Genomic DNA, 15,398 nt, shown 5'->3' on the forward strand with positions numbered 1-15,398 from the left:
GTTAACCTTTGTGAACTCTAAGCCTTAGTATCATCTGCTCTTCTTGTGAGCCAGAATGAAAGGAGAGAGAGCAACCAGGCTGCATCAACAGCTGCTGTCTCTATTAAAATATTCTCTGAGGCTCTCAGCCCTGGAAACCACCCAACCCTGAAAGCTACTGAAAGGATGATCCTAATGATACCAGTTTGTAATTCATTACCAATTTGTTCTGACAAGTAGAAAGTACCTGCCCAAAGGTTGTTTGTCTTAAGTGTCCACATTCCAGATTCTGTGCACTCTCCATTCTGCCTGCATGTCCATGTGTGTTCTCTGGGGGAGAACAAACTCGCTGTGAGGGTTTTTTTCAAGTATCTCTGTATGATTAGCATTGGTCAAGAATTTTTCATGCATATTTCAATAAGGTTTCCTCTGATAACAAATCAAGATTTTTCTTCTATAAACAACATTCTCACATAGGAAATTTCCACCATTTAAAAAGAAAACAGTTAAAGGCTGGTTAGGGGTTTAATATAAGCTTATTTCAAACCAGAATTGTTATGCCCTTCATGACTTAAGCCCAGAAGCACTGTGCATTCTCCTCCCATCCTAGACAAGATGTGTACAGGCTCCTCCTACAGATACCACAGTGCTTACTGACAAGTAAAAATACATCTCCATTAACAACATTATCACTGACTAACCCACAAAAGAGTTCACAGAAGTGAGCATTTACCTTTGATGTTAATATAATCTCTGATTTAAAGTGCTTTTGCAGAAAACTCACTAGTTCTTTTAAAAAATCCCCTTTTAATAATTTTAATATTTTGGTTTTAAATGTCAGCAAATATTCTAGTTTGGTATTAAGTCTTAACAGTTTTCTTAAGAAAAAAGAAGGTTTATATCAGAAAATCTTGGCTCTGGCTCTTTTTTAATTGATAATGAGGAAGGATGTTTTCTAAAGCAGAATATCATGCCCCCATTTAGTCACAGGTGAAAAATAAAATCCTACTGACTTTTCTCAGGAACAAATCACACTATTTACCATGGTGTTAGCTATCTTGGCCACGTTCCCAGAGAGAATCCAGGCATTTGTCAGTCCCTGGGAATCAACTTCATGGGATAACAAGTAAACACGTCTATTTCCTTCAACAAACAAGAGGTTACTGGTCCGTAGGTGAAAAGAAAATCTTACTCCCTTTTATAGCAAGGCAAGCCACACTATGCTTTAGCCTAATGTGATCACACTGGATTTCCATTAATTTCAAACCCAATTAAAAGGGAATCGCAAGAAGATAGGATTTGCTGTATCAAATCTCTTGGTGTAAGAAACCACAGTTTTAAGAATCATGACAAATAGGATATATTTCAGGATAGCAGTTTGTTACAGAAATAAGAAGAAACCTCTGAGCACAAAATCCAGCTCAAAATCACCCGTGACTACTCCTGTAGAGAAGTACTGCAATAAAGGATAAGACAAGATGAATTGTTTTAGGATAGCATTCATGTAATGGTTCAGTATTTGGACAAATATGTGTTGACCTAAATTCAAAATGTGCAACTGCTGCTGCTTGCGATAATAAAACTCTCCATAAAAAACCTCTGCAATGCCAAGGGCTTATATTTTTCAGGAAGAAGGCAAGGCTGGCTCTGTGCTGCATGTCATTTTTATTCTGCGTTTGTGCTGTTCAATGCTAGATTTCATATTCCTTTCTAAAAAAGAAAAACAGAAAAACCACAACTCTTAGAAGTTTGTTAGCAATTGCATAAGACTGAAAAAGACATAAGAAGTCTGGGTCCTGTTAAAATCAGTGGCATTTTCAAATGCTGGTGGTCAAAATGCTTGTATTCTGAAGAGACTTAAAATGTCAAGTAGTATCAGTATGCTTTCTGATTTCTAAGCTTTAGCCTACATTCTGTTCATACCTCCAAACTTTTTCAAGCTTTCTTCCACAAACATAAGATTTTAGAATATTTTTTTCCCCTTTCCTTTAATAAAAAAACTGCACTGTTCCTGAAATCTCAAGACTCAATGTACTGGCACTTTAAGAAATACACTAAATAGCATAAATCTTGCAGAAAATATGTAATATTTGGCAACACTGTGTTTCTGGCACAAATACATGATTATTGGCATGTTCCCTTCCACTGCTGCCAGGTGTGATCCTCTTGTGGAGCAAGCTTCTTTAGCATGATGACACAGCTTTTTTCTGAGCAGGGAGATTCCAGTTCTCTGCTGGGACAGCTACAGATCTTGTCATCTACAGAACCAAACCGGTCAGGGAATGTTTAGGATTGGACAGGGGTTAGCTAAACTGAGCACTTCTGCTATGCCATGAGATTGCACTAATGAAGTTCAAGACTGTTTCTTAGAGATAGGGAGGAACAGCTTTAGCTTCTGTTGTCAGACACACTGCAAAAGCATGCCTACACTACTGGGTGGCCATTAATATTGCACTTGAATTGGGAGCACAATCTGTAAGCCCCAATAAACAGAAAATCTTTGATCCTCCTCTGGTGAATCTTCAGAAAATTCCTGTGAACTTTCAAGCATAAGACAGAAATTACAGTAATTATGATGTGCATGCTGCAAGTCCGAAGATATTTCATTATATGTACTGCTGGTGCAAAGAATCAGCTCTTGAGAGGTTCCTGCAACATGTGGACATGGATGTCAAAAAACAGATAATTTCTTGATTTCACTAAAAAAGACCCCAAGAGAAATAAAATCCCTAGACACAACTTCTGAAAGGCATAATATTTGAAGTTAATTCAAAAATTCCCAGTGAAGCTCCTACCAGCTTTTTCTGCTCAAATAAAATCTCTCCGTGAATGGTCCTCAACCTTCAAAGTCCCACATGCACCAATACTAAGCAAACCATACATTGCATTAAATTGTTTTGTCCTCAGTTTTAATTTTATCTTGCCATAAACAATCTTGGCAACTTAGGGCTTTAAATCTTCCCAATGCCATGCAAGCTTTAAAGAAAAGATGATAATACTCTGCTGAAGAGGAACTGTGGCTTTCACTGCCACTGTGACTCTTTCTCTGCAGTCCAGGCAATGTTTAGGTGAGACCTTTCACCAGTCTAGTACACTTTCTGGGGTGTCACAAAAATAATACGGAGTACTGAAAGAACTGTTATAAAGAACCATCACAAAATATTGATTTCCCTCTAAATCAGTCTAAATCAACACATGGTGTAGTTTAGCCTTGAAGGTAATGTTGTTAGAAAGAGTGTCACAAAATATTTGTTTTCTCTGACACAAAGACTGAAAATTGTCATCCCTTCAAAGTCTGCATGTACCTTATATTCTTTTCTGGCTCTTCACGCCTGTTTTACATTAAACAAATCGGAAATACATATTTTTAAAATACTTTTTGAACTGTATTATAGTCTTCTGGCCCTACAGTCAAAATCTTATGGTTACCTGGGAAAACTCAGTTCTGTCACAAGAAATTAGGATTTGGTGGGCATTCAGGAAGCAATGTGACCTTGCACAGGGATCCTCCCTGTTATCTACACTAGGCAGGCAGTCTGCTTTCCTGCATGTCCTTGGGAACCATCGTTTCTCAGAGTTAAAACTTCAGGGCATAAATGTATCATAAGGACAATCATGGCGTATCAGGCTCTGATTCTGTCTACTTGAGCAATCAATACATTTTTAAGGACGCAGTGCTTGCAGTTCAGACATAATCTGTGAAGTTAATTTTTAAAGACATACTACTCTTTACATACGGGAACTAAATGTTACATTTCCATGGTAAGTGAGATCCTTGGTGCCCCCACTGACTGGAGAGAATATTGCAATGTATTCCTTGGACTGGAACTCCATTCTTTCATCTCCTTTCAGACATCATCTCAGGAGAACTCATGCAACACATTCACTCTCTTTATAAGAAGAATAGCTGTTCAACCATAAGTTAAAATTTTCTAAAAAAAAAAGTGGTCAGATGCTTGGGTCACCTCATTTGCTGCTCTTGTAATCTAGTTTTCATTACTTCTCTGCATCTATGTGCACACTTGACATATCTGGAAAACAGGAATTGTAAGCTTTAAAACTGAAAAGCAGAAGAAGAACAAAAAAAGAAGATGCATCCAAACTTAGTGCTTTTTTTGTTTTACAAGCACCACTTGTCTGTGAGTCAGTTTGCTGATCTGTATGACATTTACATAAATATTTACCCAAATCACCAGGGGTTGTGAATCTTCATGAATCATTGTTGGTGAACACCATGTAATCTTTGCATGAAGTGTAGCACATGCGTTCAGAGTATGGATCTAATTCATGGCAGAAGATGAATGAAAAGAATAGATTAAAAAAAAAAAAACACATCAACTTTCTTTTTTCCTTTTAAATTGATTTCATTTTTTTCTCTTATAAATGCAAATATTTCTTTTTCACACAAACATAATATGGTTGGTATACATCTTGGTGATGATTAGAACATAGTTTCAGCCTATTTGAGTTTGCTTACTTTTATTAAGAGAAAAAAGCAGGTATTGCTAGCATACAGCATTTGAAATTCATGTCTACATCGCTTTATTTTACTCCTTTTATGTAGAAATATCTACCAGAATGATATAAATTAAAATATTAATTCATATGTAGACTAAGTCTTTTCTGGCAAAATTCTTTGCTTCAAGAAATGGTAAACTAAATGAGCATACTGGCTGCTTCACTTAGCTGTCATCTCTCTAAAGGCTCTGTGAGTAAGCCTGACACACTTCATCTCTCACATAACCATCGTCTACATGCTTCTGTTAGTGCCTCGCATGTTAAACTTTATGGCACCTTCAGTCAAAGAAATACAAGTGAGGCGAAGTGTGGGACTGAAAATGAACAAAATAACTAGGAGACTGATTTAAGAAATTGTCCTGAAGCTTGTGTGCACACAGCCCTAGCTGCTATAATATCAGTGCATGAGAGCCATATAATTCACTTTAGGACAATCTGTATTTGATGCTTGTCCTAAGCTCAGCATAAGTAATTGCCAGCTGACAAGAAACCCCTCAAAAGGAGCAAATGAGGAAATTTGAGAACAGCCTGAGAAGCTTGTCATTTATGGAGAGAGTAGCTTATGTCATGCTGAGTGAAAACTAGAGGGATTGATAATCTGAACTACAGATTTTGAAAATTGAGGTAAGAAAGTTCCTTATGTAAATAGGGAGGGTTTTCCTATTCCTTCCTTATCCTTTCTTACTACAACTTTTAAGATTATTCCAGCAGTTCTAGGATTGTTAGGTAAAACACAGTCTTTCTCTTGTCGATTTTAAGTCAAAGAATACAAGCGTAGCTAAAGTATTTCTGCTACCTCTATATTGTCACAAAATGAAAAATGTTACTTGCTAAAAAGGAAACAAATTAATACTATAAAACCATTAACTAAAATCTAACTCCTTATGGTGCATTTAATAATGCTTGGGTGGCACATTGTCTGAGAAATGTGCTAGGTGGTGTCAAAATAGTTAGGCTCTTCACAAGGACACAACACATGTCCTTGTTATCAATTTTTTCTTTATCAGTAATTTCTGTAACAGCAAGAGCTTCTATCCAAAATAATAAGGGACTTGAGCTTTTGATTTTTCACCAGTATCTGAATGAGGTATGTTGTTATCTGTTTTTTCTGCTGCTTCTGTCACCTTCTTTCCAATGCTAAATTAATCATGCAGGTGACCTTGCTGTTTTTTATTAAGCACAGCAGGCTGTATGAGCTATTGCTGGAAAAGTGTGACATTGCTCAACTAGTGGGGTCCTACATCTCTTTTTTTCTCATATGGTTTCACTGCCACTTCTAAGTACAGGCTATATTTCTGCTGTCATGCACAGTTTCTTTCATTTGCCATAAATGAAAATTAATTATGCTGTTAAAAGGAAAATACAGCTTGATAAAATGTTCTGTAACTGCTTATAAACAAAAAAGCTTTTTATAAAATGCTGGATTGCTTCAATTTTCCATGAAACAATGATGCTAAACATAGGAATCATAGTAACCTGGGTAGCTTCCGTACCAACATAGAGAGAATATGTACATCAAACTGAAATCTGACAACAAGGGTCTCAAAAAAATTCAGGCAAATCTGAAATGGCACTGCATGATTACAGTACAGCTATGTACCACTGTATGATTCCAGAGAATGGGCAGGAGGCCATCTGGAAACTCCAAACATCTTGGTCTGATCCCCTAAATTTGCCAGAACAGTAAGGGAACAAGTCAATAAGGCTTTCTATCTCACATTTTGAATTCCTGAATACTTGTAAACAAGAGCATGTCATCTGGGAAAGTAAGGCTACTTCTGTAGCAAAGATTGGCTTTTCATGCTCATGATTCGTCTTGCATAATTATGAATTAATTGTCTTATGAATCTCTGTTCCTAGATTTATTTTGGGAAGCATAACTGAACTCTGCTCCTGAAGCCCCTGAAAAGTCCCCCAATTTAGAGTTTATTCTGTTCAGACATCTGCAGACCTGCAGTGGATCCTCTGGCCTAGTGCTACAGAAGTTTCTGACAGGCACAGGACCTGAGAGCAGCAGTCTAATGTGTTGGGGGCAAACATCGTTGTGATATAGTAATTAGAAACACTGCTGTAATGCAGGAGATGGGAAAAAGAACTACTTTTCTAGTTGCATTGATGCATGGAATTAAGCCTGAAAGATTACTTCAATGTGCAAAGCATGATGCAAATGAGAGATGAGGTGGTAAAGCTGTAGTCTGGTACCAATGGTTGAGTTGTTGAATTGAGTGTTGGACCTCATTTGCTGATGGAGCACACAGCTGCAGGGGAGGCTGCTGGGACCTCCTCCGTCTCTGCCACTCGATCAGCCCTGCAGGGCACAGCACCTGCCAGCCGGGTTCATCAGGCATGCTGATGGCAGGTGGATGAGAGACTACACAGCTCTAGCTAGGAGGAGAATTAAATACCAGTCTGCTTTGCCATAAGACATGAACAGTGTTTCCTGGGCGTTAAATGTTTAACACAACAACCCAAGTGTTTTCACCCTACTTTTTGAATGTGACAGTTGATTATGGGATCAAAATGACTGAAAAGAGAGATTCAGAAGAAATTAAACCATGTCCCTGAAAGGCATGCAGAAAGCTATTTTCAAATTAGGCATAGAGAACACTTAGAAAAATAGGTTAATTAGCATTTTCAAAGGGCTTCTAAAACCATGACACTACTGGCTAATGTTGGGATGCCAGTGTGGCCTGACAGACTGCTTACAGCTTCAAAAGAACACCTGGACAGATACATGCAGCAGTGAGGATGAATGAAACACAGACTACTTGCCTACTAGCAGTAGATACTGCACTGGGCAACTTTAAATGATTCTGAGGATGCTGCAAACAACAGTTGTTATTCTCCTAGAGGGGAGAGCTATGTAAATAGAACGACATGCTTATGATCCCGATTAGCTGACTTTAAACTTTGAAGATCAAAAGCCTCCAGGATATACTGCTAGGGAAGAAAGGACACTGATCACTTGACAGGTCGTTGGGATAGGATATGGAGGAAGAATACTGGCTCGCTGAGTACTACCCCAGCTAGCCGGGACCTTAACACCTTGGAGATGTTTCCCGCTTTCCTGTAGGACCTTAACCGTACCACTGTGGCTGGACTCCCCTGAAGCGCAGACAGGTAACGCCTTTCCTTGGCAAGCGCGGGGAAAACGAGGTGGGGGCAAGACCTCGAAGTGCAGGGATGAGAGGTGCATCCTGCGCTGGGGGCCAGGCACCGATGGCGGGCGGCGCGCAGGGAGCCCCGGGGCTCCCGTGGGTCGCCGGCCCCTTCCCCTCCCTGCGGGGCGGGTTCGGGCCCCGCCGCAGCCTCCCCCCGCGCTCGCCGGTAGGCGGCACCGCCGCCCGCCTTCCTCCGCCTCCTCCTCCTCCTCACCTTCGCCGGGCGCCGCGCCGGGTGACCCAGATCGCGTCGGCGGCGGCAGCTCCGTGTCCCTCCCGGCTCGGAAGGACGGCTCGGGACGGCAGCTGCGCTGCGCCGCGGGGATGGAGCGGCGCGGAGCGGTGAGTGCGCGGCGGCGGCGGCGGGCCCCGGCGGCGGCCCCGCGGGTCGCTTAGCGACGGGAGGCGGCTCCGGGCATCGCATCGCAGCTCCCTGCACCGCTTCCCTTCCTCGTTCACCGCCCGGCGGTGGGAGAGAAGTTTTGCCCCTCTGAAAGCGGGACGCTTTATGGAAAGACCTTGCGGCGTAAGGAAATTTGGAGGGTCTGAGTGGTTTGCGCATTTGGGGTATTTGTAGTTGATTTTTTAAATTTTTCATTTAATTTTTAGTTTTTCTAACGGCCCCATCCTTTATAATTGTACAGGAGGAGGCCGGCGCTGGGCGGCCGCCAGGCGCACGGCTCTGCGGCTCCGCAGTGGGCTCTGCGCCCTGCCCTGCCCCGCAGCCCGCCCTGTGCGGGGCCGCTGGCCTGGCTTGTCCCGCCGCACCTGCCCTGGGCTCTGTGCACCCCAGTTGCACCAGCGTGTGCTCATGATAATGAGGACTTCTTTTTTCCATGGCACTCTCTTCTTGCCCGCCTCCCCTTTATCCCCCACATGGTCATTGTGTTTTGAAGTTGCACTTGCTCCGAGTTTATTCCAGGATTGATGTCTTTGATGTTTCCCTTTGTCCTCACCGTTTCTGGTCTTCGTACAATTTCCTTTAAAATGGCTAAAAGAGGGTAGCGAAAGTGTATGTCAGAATGAGGACGGTGGGGGAGAGGGAAGAACAACACCTTTGTCCCAATTCAGTCAACTCAACAGTCAGATCACAACAAGCTGGTTTTTTTTGTGACAAAGGCATTTGAAACAAAGAAGCCATTTTAGAAACTGAAAGAAATTTATTTTGTGGCTTGCATGCTTTAGTAAATCCGGGTTTTAATTCTTTTCTCTTCTGCTGCCCCCCTGGCCCCCCTCCTCCACTCCCCCTTATTCTAATTTATCCTAAAATGAAATAGAATAGAATAGAAAAAATAGCATCTCTAAAATCCTGCATCATCCCTGTGCTCTACAATAAGCTTACTGATTGCCTTCTGTTCCAATCGTTTTATTGCACATTTTTAAAGAATGTTATTTTGTACTCATAGGCTGATGAATAGTTGAATCAGTTGAGTGTGATAAGAGCATCTCATTTCCCCAGGAAAAGAACAGCAAAGGCCTCATTATGTGTAGTAATTTGGTAGGTGTTGCATACTTACATCTATTTATCAAAGTGCAGGTTCAGATGAGACTTAACTGATTCTTAGGAGAGCCTGCTTTTCTCTGACTGTCTTTAAAAATGTGGGCCATTGTGTTGCCAAGCTGAACAGGTGGAGTTAGATCTAGAAATACCCTTTGACTTGTTCAGTTCTCATAATCTGCATATCATTTTAAGACATATTTCAACTGAAACTAATGCAAAACTACATTGCTGCAGCAAATGACTTATCATCAAGGCTAATAGAAGCTTGGAGACAGGAAGCCTATGATTTTTCAAGAGTGAAATCATGTGACAGCATCAGATGCTGTATGTATCACTCTAAACAGAAAATGGGCAGAAGATGATTCCAGGAAAGCAGCAAACAATGGAAAAATCGTGCAATGGAATGCATCTGTTAACTTTCCTACTGGCTCACTTGTACACAGTAAAACATGTTCTGCTGATGTGAAAACCTGCTATGGCTGAGCACATAACCAAAGTGTCCGTGAACCCTTAGCCAGCTCAAGTTCTGAGGCAGGGCTTTATTAATCGTGGGACAGCATCACATTAGCTTCACTGACATGTTTGAACCCAAGAATTTCCTGTGATCAAACATCTTCCTGTCACTCTTGACAGGGAATTGCAGCCCCCTGAGCTAAGCTATACTTAAGTGGTAAACTTCAAGGCTGTTGCATTAAGTGATTATTTTGTTATCTATCATCTTCCCTGCACAAACAGACTTGCTGCTAGCTGCAGGGAAAATGATGTTGCACAAATGCTGGCATTTGTAGGGCTCCAGACTGCTGCTAGTATTTAAATAATCTTGTATTTTAAAGTTAAGCTGTGATCAGCTATAAACCAATTTTTATGTTCAGTTGTACAGTCAGGGCATTATAACTATACAGAGCCAGGCAAGCTTTATTTTTCCCAAGGGGTCATTTGAAGTGCTAGCAGAAAATTGCAAGAAGAACAACCTTGGGTTGCCTGGAGATCAAATCTTGTTGGATTTAATGCCCTCTGGCTCATAAGACTACATTTTAATTTTTTCTTATGAACATCTGCTCAGATTTCTTGATTGGAAAGCTTCTTTCATTTTACATTCCTTTTAAATCCTTTGCTTGGTAATGCAGGGCAAAAGACTGCATGAAATATGTTACTCTTTGAATACAAGCTTTGGGAAGGAGGCCTGAAAAGTAAACCCTAGACCAGAGCTTACTGGAATACTGAGAAGGAAACCAGGTGATGAGATTCCAAACAGGCAAGAAGAATAAAGTAAGGAAAAATAAAATGAGAGACGAGACTGATGTAAAGAGATGTGGACAATGTTTGCTGTCGTGCAGGACTGTGGCTGTGGTTCGGGCTTAGCATCCTCAGGATCCATCTAACATGATATAGGCTCAGCCACCTAACTGAGCTCGAGTGCTGAGCTGTGCTGTACCACAGGATTTGCCAAGCCTGAGCTGGAGGTGGAAATTCTGCTTGTTCCTGGCAGGCAGTGGAAAGGGAAGTATGACAGGAGAAGCTCTGGGAGCAGCTTCTTGAGTCACTACTTAGTGGTACGTGGGACGGCGTGAGCGCTCCTTTTCAAGGCCAAGCAAGCATTTTGGTGGCAAACTGACCTGTCTGACTTGCCTTGAGACACATTATGGATATGTTTACACTAGTGATTTGGCTTGCATCCGGCTTAAGTATCTGACACATCCTCCAAAGACCTTCTCCAGTTGCCTTGCAGTGGTTCAGGTCTCAGAGCAGTCTGGCTGTAAGAGACCTGAACTATCCCATTGAAACTATACCAGCACTTCTGCATTGGTAGTGTTGCCTTTCAATTACTGAGCCTTTCATAAAAGATACTGGTTTCTTTAAAGTACCTCCCAGCTGTAGTCTAGTGAGCAGTGAAGAGCCCCACACCAACTTCATCAGCTTCAAGTGTTTCTGGCAGTTTGTTCTGGAGCTCAGTGTCCTACTCCTCTGCAAAACGTGAGCAAACACTTCTCAGCTTTCTGTTACTTCTCAGCTAAGAGGCCCTTCAAGAAGATAGTTTCTAACCCTCCCAGTAGTTAAAGTACCTGAGTGAAGTGGAGCAGTTTGGCATAGTGTTTTTACCTCATCCTAATTTGTCTGCAGATCTGCAGGCTGAGCCCTCCATTCTAGTTCAGACAGACACAGCCACAGACATCAAAAGTAGCCTGGGGAACAGGAGAAGTTTAGGAACTAGAAAGACTGGAATTGAAAACAGTTGACAATATAAGCAGGTGAAATTGCAACTCATTAGAGCAAAGTTAGGAGGTTCAGTAGTGGTCCTTAGGACTGTATCTATAGGAAACTGTGTACCTGTGAGTTCTTCTCTCTCTGGTAGGAAATTACTTCACAGACACTTTTAGTCTAAGTATAGATGTCTACCTACACTAATGTTTTTCAAGCAAATCTCACGACTTTTGTTCTTCACCTTTCTTTGTGGACGAGTCTTGAAGCACGTGAGAATGAATAGGTGAAAATGTTTTGGGAGGACACCAACTGCAACCTGGTATTCATCCCCAGGGACTTGGTTGGAGCTACTTCAGCATCTGTATACGGTGTTTTGTTTATAAACAAACTGCCTTTCCCCGTCCTATGCAGTTTCAATTTCAAGTGCTTGGCAGCAGCATTTCTGTTGGTCTGTGCTCTGCACTGATGTAGCTGTAGCTTCTGTAGTAGCTATGTATTTTGCTTTTCCAGGGAAAGATACTCAGATTAATTAAGGAACAAGACCAAACCCAAAAGAATTAGCTATACAAAGTCCTGTCTCTACAGCTCTCTGCATCATTCTTCTAACTTCGCCATGGTTAACCAATGCTTCCTAATGGTGCAAAAGAAGGAAAGGCAGTTCCTGCAAAAAAGGCTTGTTTAGGGCTGTGTACAGCTGGTTATCAATTTCACAGACATGGGAGTTATTCCTATATATATATATATATGTAGGATCTGCCATTTAAGCCCATATTGTGTGCCTGTGCCCATGCCAAAAGTGAATCAGTAAGTTTCCTAGGACCCCAAAACTGATACTATTATACTTGCTCAACTGAGCAAGGGTTTCTGTGGCTAGTTACAGATTGCACTAATGATTGAAAGTTTTCTAATTATTTTTGTTACTTCTTTTTTTTTTAGTAGTCTATTAATATATTTTAAAAATAGAATTATATACCTACATTTCATTATCTTCCAGAATGACTTGGATGTTGAGACTTGTCCATGGCGTAGCAACAATTTGTTACTACTCTGATAATACTTGCACAGTCATGTTGTGTGCAATAAAAATTGGGCCCCTTAGTACAAAGCTGTCCTGTGGTCATGGAAACTATAGTCCTCTTCTGGTAGGCAGTTATAAGAGCAAGTCTCTTATTCCTTCTCCCACTCCGCTTTCACAAAGCCATATCCATATCAACACTGGCTTGGATGTGTGCCATCAAACAGGTTGTTCCTCTGAAACACTAAAGTCAGTGTGGGGTTTGTTAATTTTGGGCTTGCTAGGCCCTCACGCTGTCAGTGTTAAAGCAGCCTGAGGAGAACAGATGGGTTGAAGGAGGAAAAAAGGAGTTCTTTCTGAACTGAGTGAGGAAGGGAAAGAAGTGGTGGTGCTCCCAGAAGATGATATGGAAAACAGGATTATACCATAAGCACAAATTAGGAAAAGGCCACACAACCTACTCCCCACTTTCTCAAGTAGGATTACAACAGTATCTCCAATGGTCTGAGATAGTCATGTTTTTCTTTGAACCTCGTTTGTCCTGACCAATGTGTGCTATTTTGTACGGTTACTATCTCAAGGATAAGATCAGTTCATACTGCTGAATTATTATGGGTGTATCTGCTGTAAGGGTTCTGGAAACTTGTTTAATGTAATGCCTTTTAGTTTTTCTATCACTTTACACTTATGAGGTTAAGAGTAAGACTATAAGAAATAAAAGTATGCCCACTTTTCTAAGTAGAAAGAAGCACTGAAGGAAGATTCTCAGTGTTGCAGTGTGTTAAGAATAAATGCTTTATAGCAATCCTGTCAATCATACTGTCCTAGTCTGTATTCCTCTTAGCTCCACTTTGTTCCTCTTCCCCCTCAGTAATGTTGTTGAAGGAACAGTTTTCAATGGTCTTCATGTTTCTTCTTTGTCTTTTCTTCCCACGTAGTCTTCTCCCATCTTTCCAGTTTTCTACTATCAAATCTTTGCCAGCATCCTTTTCTGTCTGAGAGTGGGCACCCAAAAGAAAGTAAAGGTCTGGTTGAACCAAGCAGGAAGTGGCAGACAGAGGAAGAGCACCACAGCACCTTGCACTTTCTTTTTCACTCACTTTTTTTTCCTACTAGGTTGAGAAAATACATTTTGTGGAATTACCATATAAGAATGGTTCCTATGCCATGCTTGAAAGTGTGTTTTGTAAGTCTTGCTTAACAGCTGGTGTAAGTTCGTTAACCTTCAAACCATTCTTTCCATCTTTACCATTTGCAGATCTTCATCGTCTTTTCCTCTTATTTTTTTGTGTCAGTGTGGTGTTTGTGTTGATGTAGCCCTCATTTTTATGAATGTTCCTGGCTCCAAAGTCCATCATAGCTTTCTTTCTCCTCTACTTATAGAAGCAGTGTTTGACTTTGACACTACTTGGAGATATCTTAAGCTACAGAAAGGTGAAGGGAGTCTTACTGCAGTCATTTTTACTGTTGTCCACAGCTCTTGTTAATAGAAATAAAAATTTGGTAAGATACTTTTAACTCTTCCAAGCTGAGCTGATACTGGCTGGTATGGAGGCCTATCTGGACAATGGTTTGGATAGATGCCCTGGAGTGATTTTTTTGGGGTTGTTTTGTTGGGATTTTGGCTGTTGGCTTTTTTTGGTTTTTTGTGTTTTGGTTTTTTTTTTTTTTTGGGGGGGGGGTTGTTGTTTTGTTTTTTGGTTTGGTTTTGGTTTGGTTTCGTTTGATTGGTTTTTTGTTTGGTTGGGTTTTTTTTGGTTTTGGGGTTTTTTTGTGTGTTGCCATTCAAAATTTTTCCCTAAAGAAAGGCTTAAACCTGGTTCAACCAGAGCATGGAGTTTGCAATACTTATTCAAGAAACTTTAGGAAAGTCTCTTGTTTCTGTGATAAACCAGATGATTTCTTCCACTTCTCCTCACTTCAGACATGGGTAAAACCAGAGCAATCTACCCTGCATGTGTCCTCCTGGGCAGCAAATGGATAACCAGAGCTTCCAACAAGGTCATGTACTTGGAGTTGTCCTGATTTCCTACCTCCTGGGATGCAGAACATCTCCCTGAGCAGCAACCAGGAGATTAAATTGTAGGCCATGAAGTTTGCAAAATAACTGCAGTGGAATTTTAGATCCTCCTGTCTGCTGAATAAGTTTGTTCCTCTTTTATTGTGGTCCCCCTGCAAGCTGCAGGACCGCAGGCAGCAAACAGCTGGTGCATAACACTTACTATAGGGTGCTTGTGGTTTCACAAGTGTGGTGCTTCATCTAACTGGCTGGCTGCATGGGAGGTCATTATTCTTGAATTCTGTCATAGTAAAATTGCAGAAGGAAATGCAGAAACTCTCATGGATCCTACTTGCACTACTCCTGCATGTCTGTCTCTCAGAGCTCTGTGGAAAAGTTGCCACTTCATGCCAAAGTAATCTGGTGGAATGATGGGAAAATGGCACCACATGGAACAATTTTCTGTCAGATCAGTATGAATTGTGTCTGATCTTCACTAAATTCCTACATAAATAGATTGATTTATGCTGCTCTAACCCAAAAGCTGAGTTTGGCTTTTGTCCTGACACCTCTGGTATCCTTAACTTTTTTAGGGGAGAAGGGTCAGTTAACAAAGTAAATCTCAGTCCTTAGTTTTTCATGCTTTCAGGCTGATACTTGGTGTGAGGTTGTATTAATCTTATGGCTGAGTTAACTCTGCTTGGTCTAAGAAAATACAACAGATGTTGGAAAGCTGGGGGAATGGTGGATAGAACAAGAATCTCTGGTGTAAACCTATCAACATTGCCAATCTGTATATAACCTGTTGATAGAATGATGTTTCTTCCCCACGAACTACTGTTTGTTAGTGATTGATTGGGCTCTAAAGCAAATCTAGACTTCAGTTAATTTTGGTGGCAAGGGAATACTTCATCTTTGCATTTTAACTTGTACCCTCCACTCATCTCTAGGCAATGGAGTGGAAACTATGAAGGGAGGGAGTGCAAAAGCACATCAGTCATTCAATTTTAGAAATAGTATTTT

At 41.0% G+C, this 15,398-nt stretch overlaps 2 protein-coding genes across 4 annotated transcripts in view; one reads left to right on the forward strand and one right to left on the reverse strand.

The window, feature by feature from the left end:
* Positions 1–7,458: 7,458 nt before the first annotated feature.
* Positions 7,459–8,220, reverse strand: LOC136285760 (class A basic helix-loop-helix protein 9-like). The gene has a single exon (XM_066177289.1). It carries the CDS (start codon positions 8,218–8,220, stop codon positions 7,459–7,461), a length of 762 nt encoding a protein of 253 aa, XP_066033386.1.
* Positions 7,882–15,398, forward strand: part of ELMOD1 (ELMO domain containing 1) — a 43,153-nt gene continuing 35,636 nt past the window's right edge. For 2 of the 3 annotated variants that reach the window (XM_066175783.1, XM_066175785.1), the window contains exon 1: positions 7,882–8,000. The gene's annotated coding sequence lies outside the window, so the exon portion shown is untranslated. Of the gene's footprint in view, positions 8,001–8,097; positions 8,185–15,398 lie in introns of those variants that run through there. The other variant, XM_066175784.1, reaches the window with a different exon arrangement.

This window comes from Chamaea fasciata, unplaced genomic scaffold (genome assembly GCF_029207755.1).
Source record: "Chamaea fasciata isolate MVZ Bird 193981 ecotype frontalis unplaced genomic scaffold, bChaFas1.0.hap1 SCAF_2, whole genome shotgun sequence".
In the NCBI taxonomy this organism is placed as follows: Eukaryota; Metazoa; Chordata; class Aves; order Passeriformes; family Sylviidae; genus Chamaea; species Chamaea fasciata.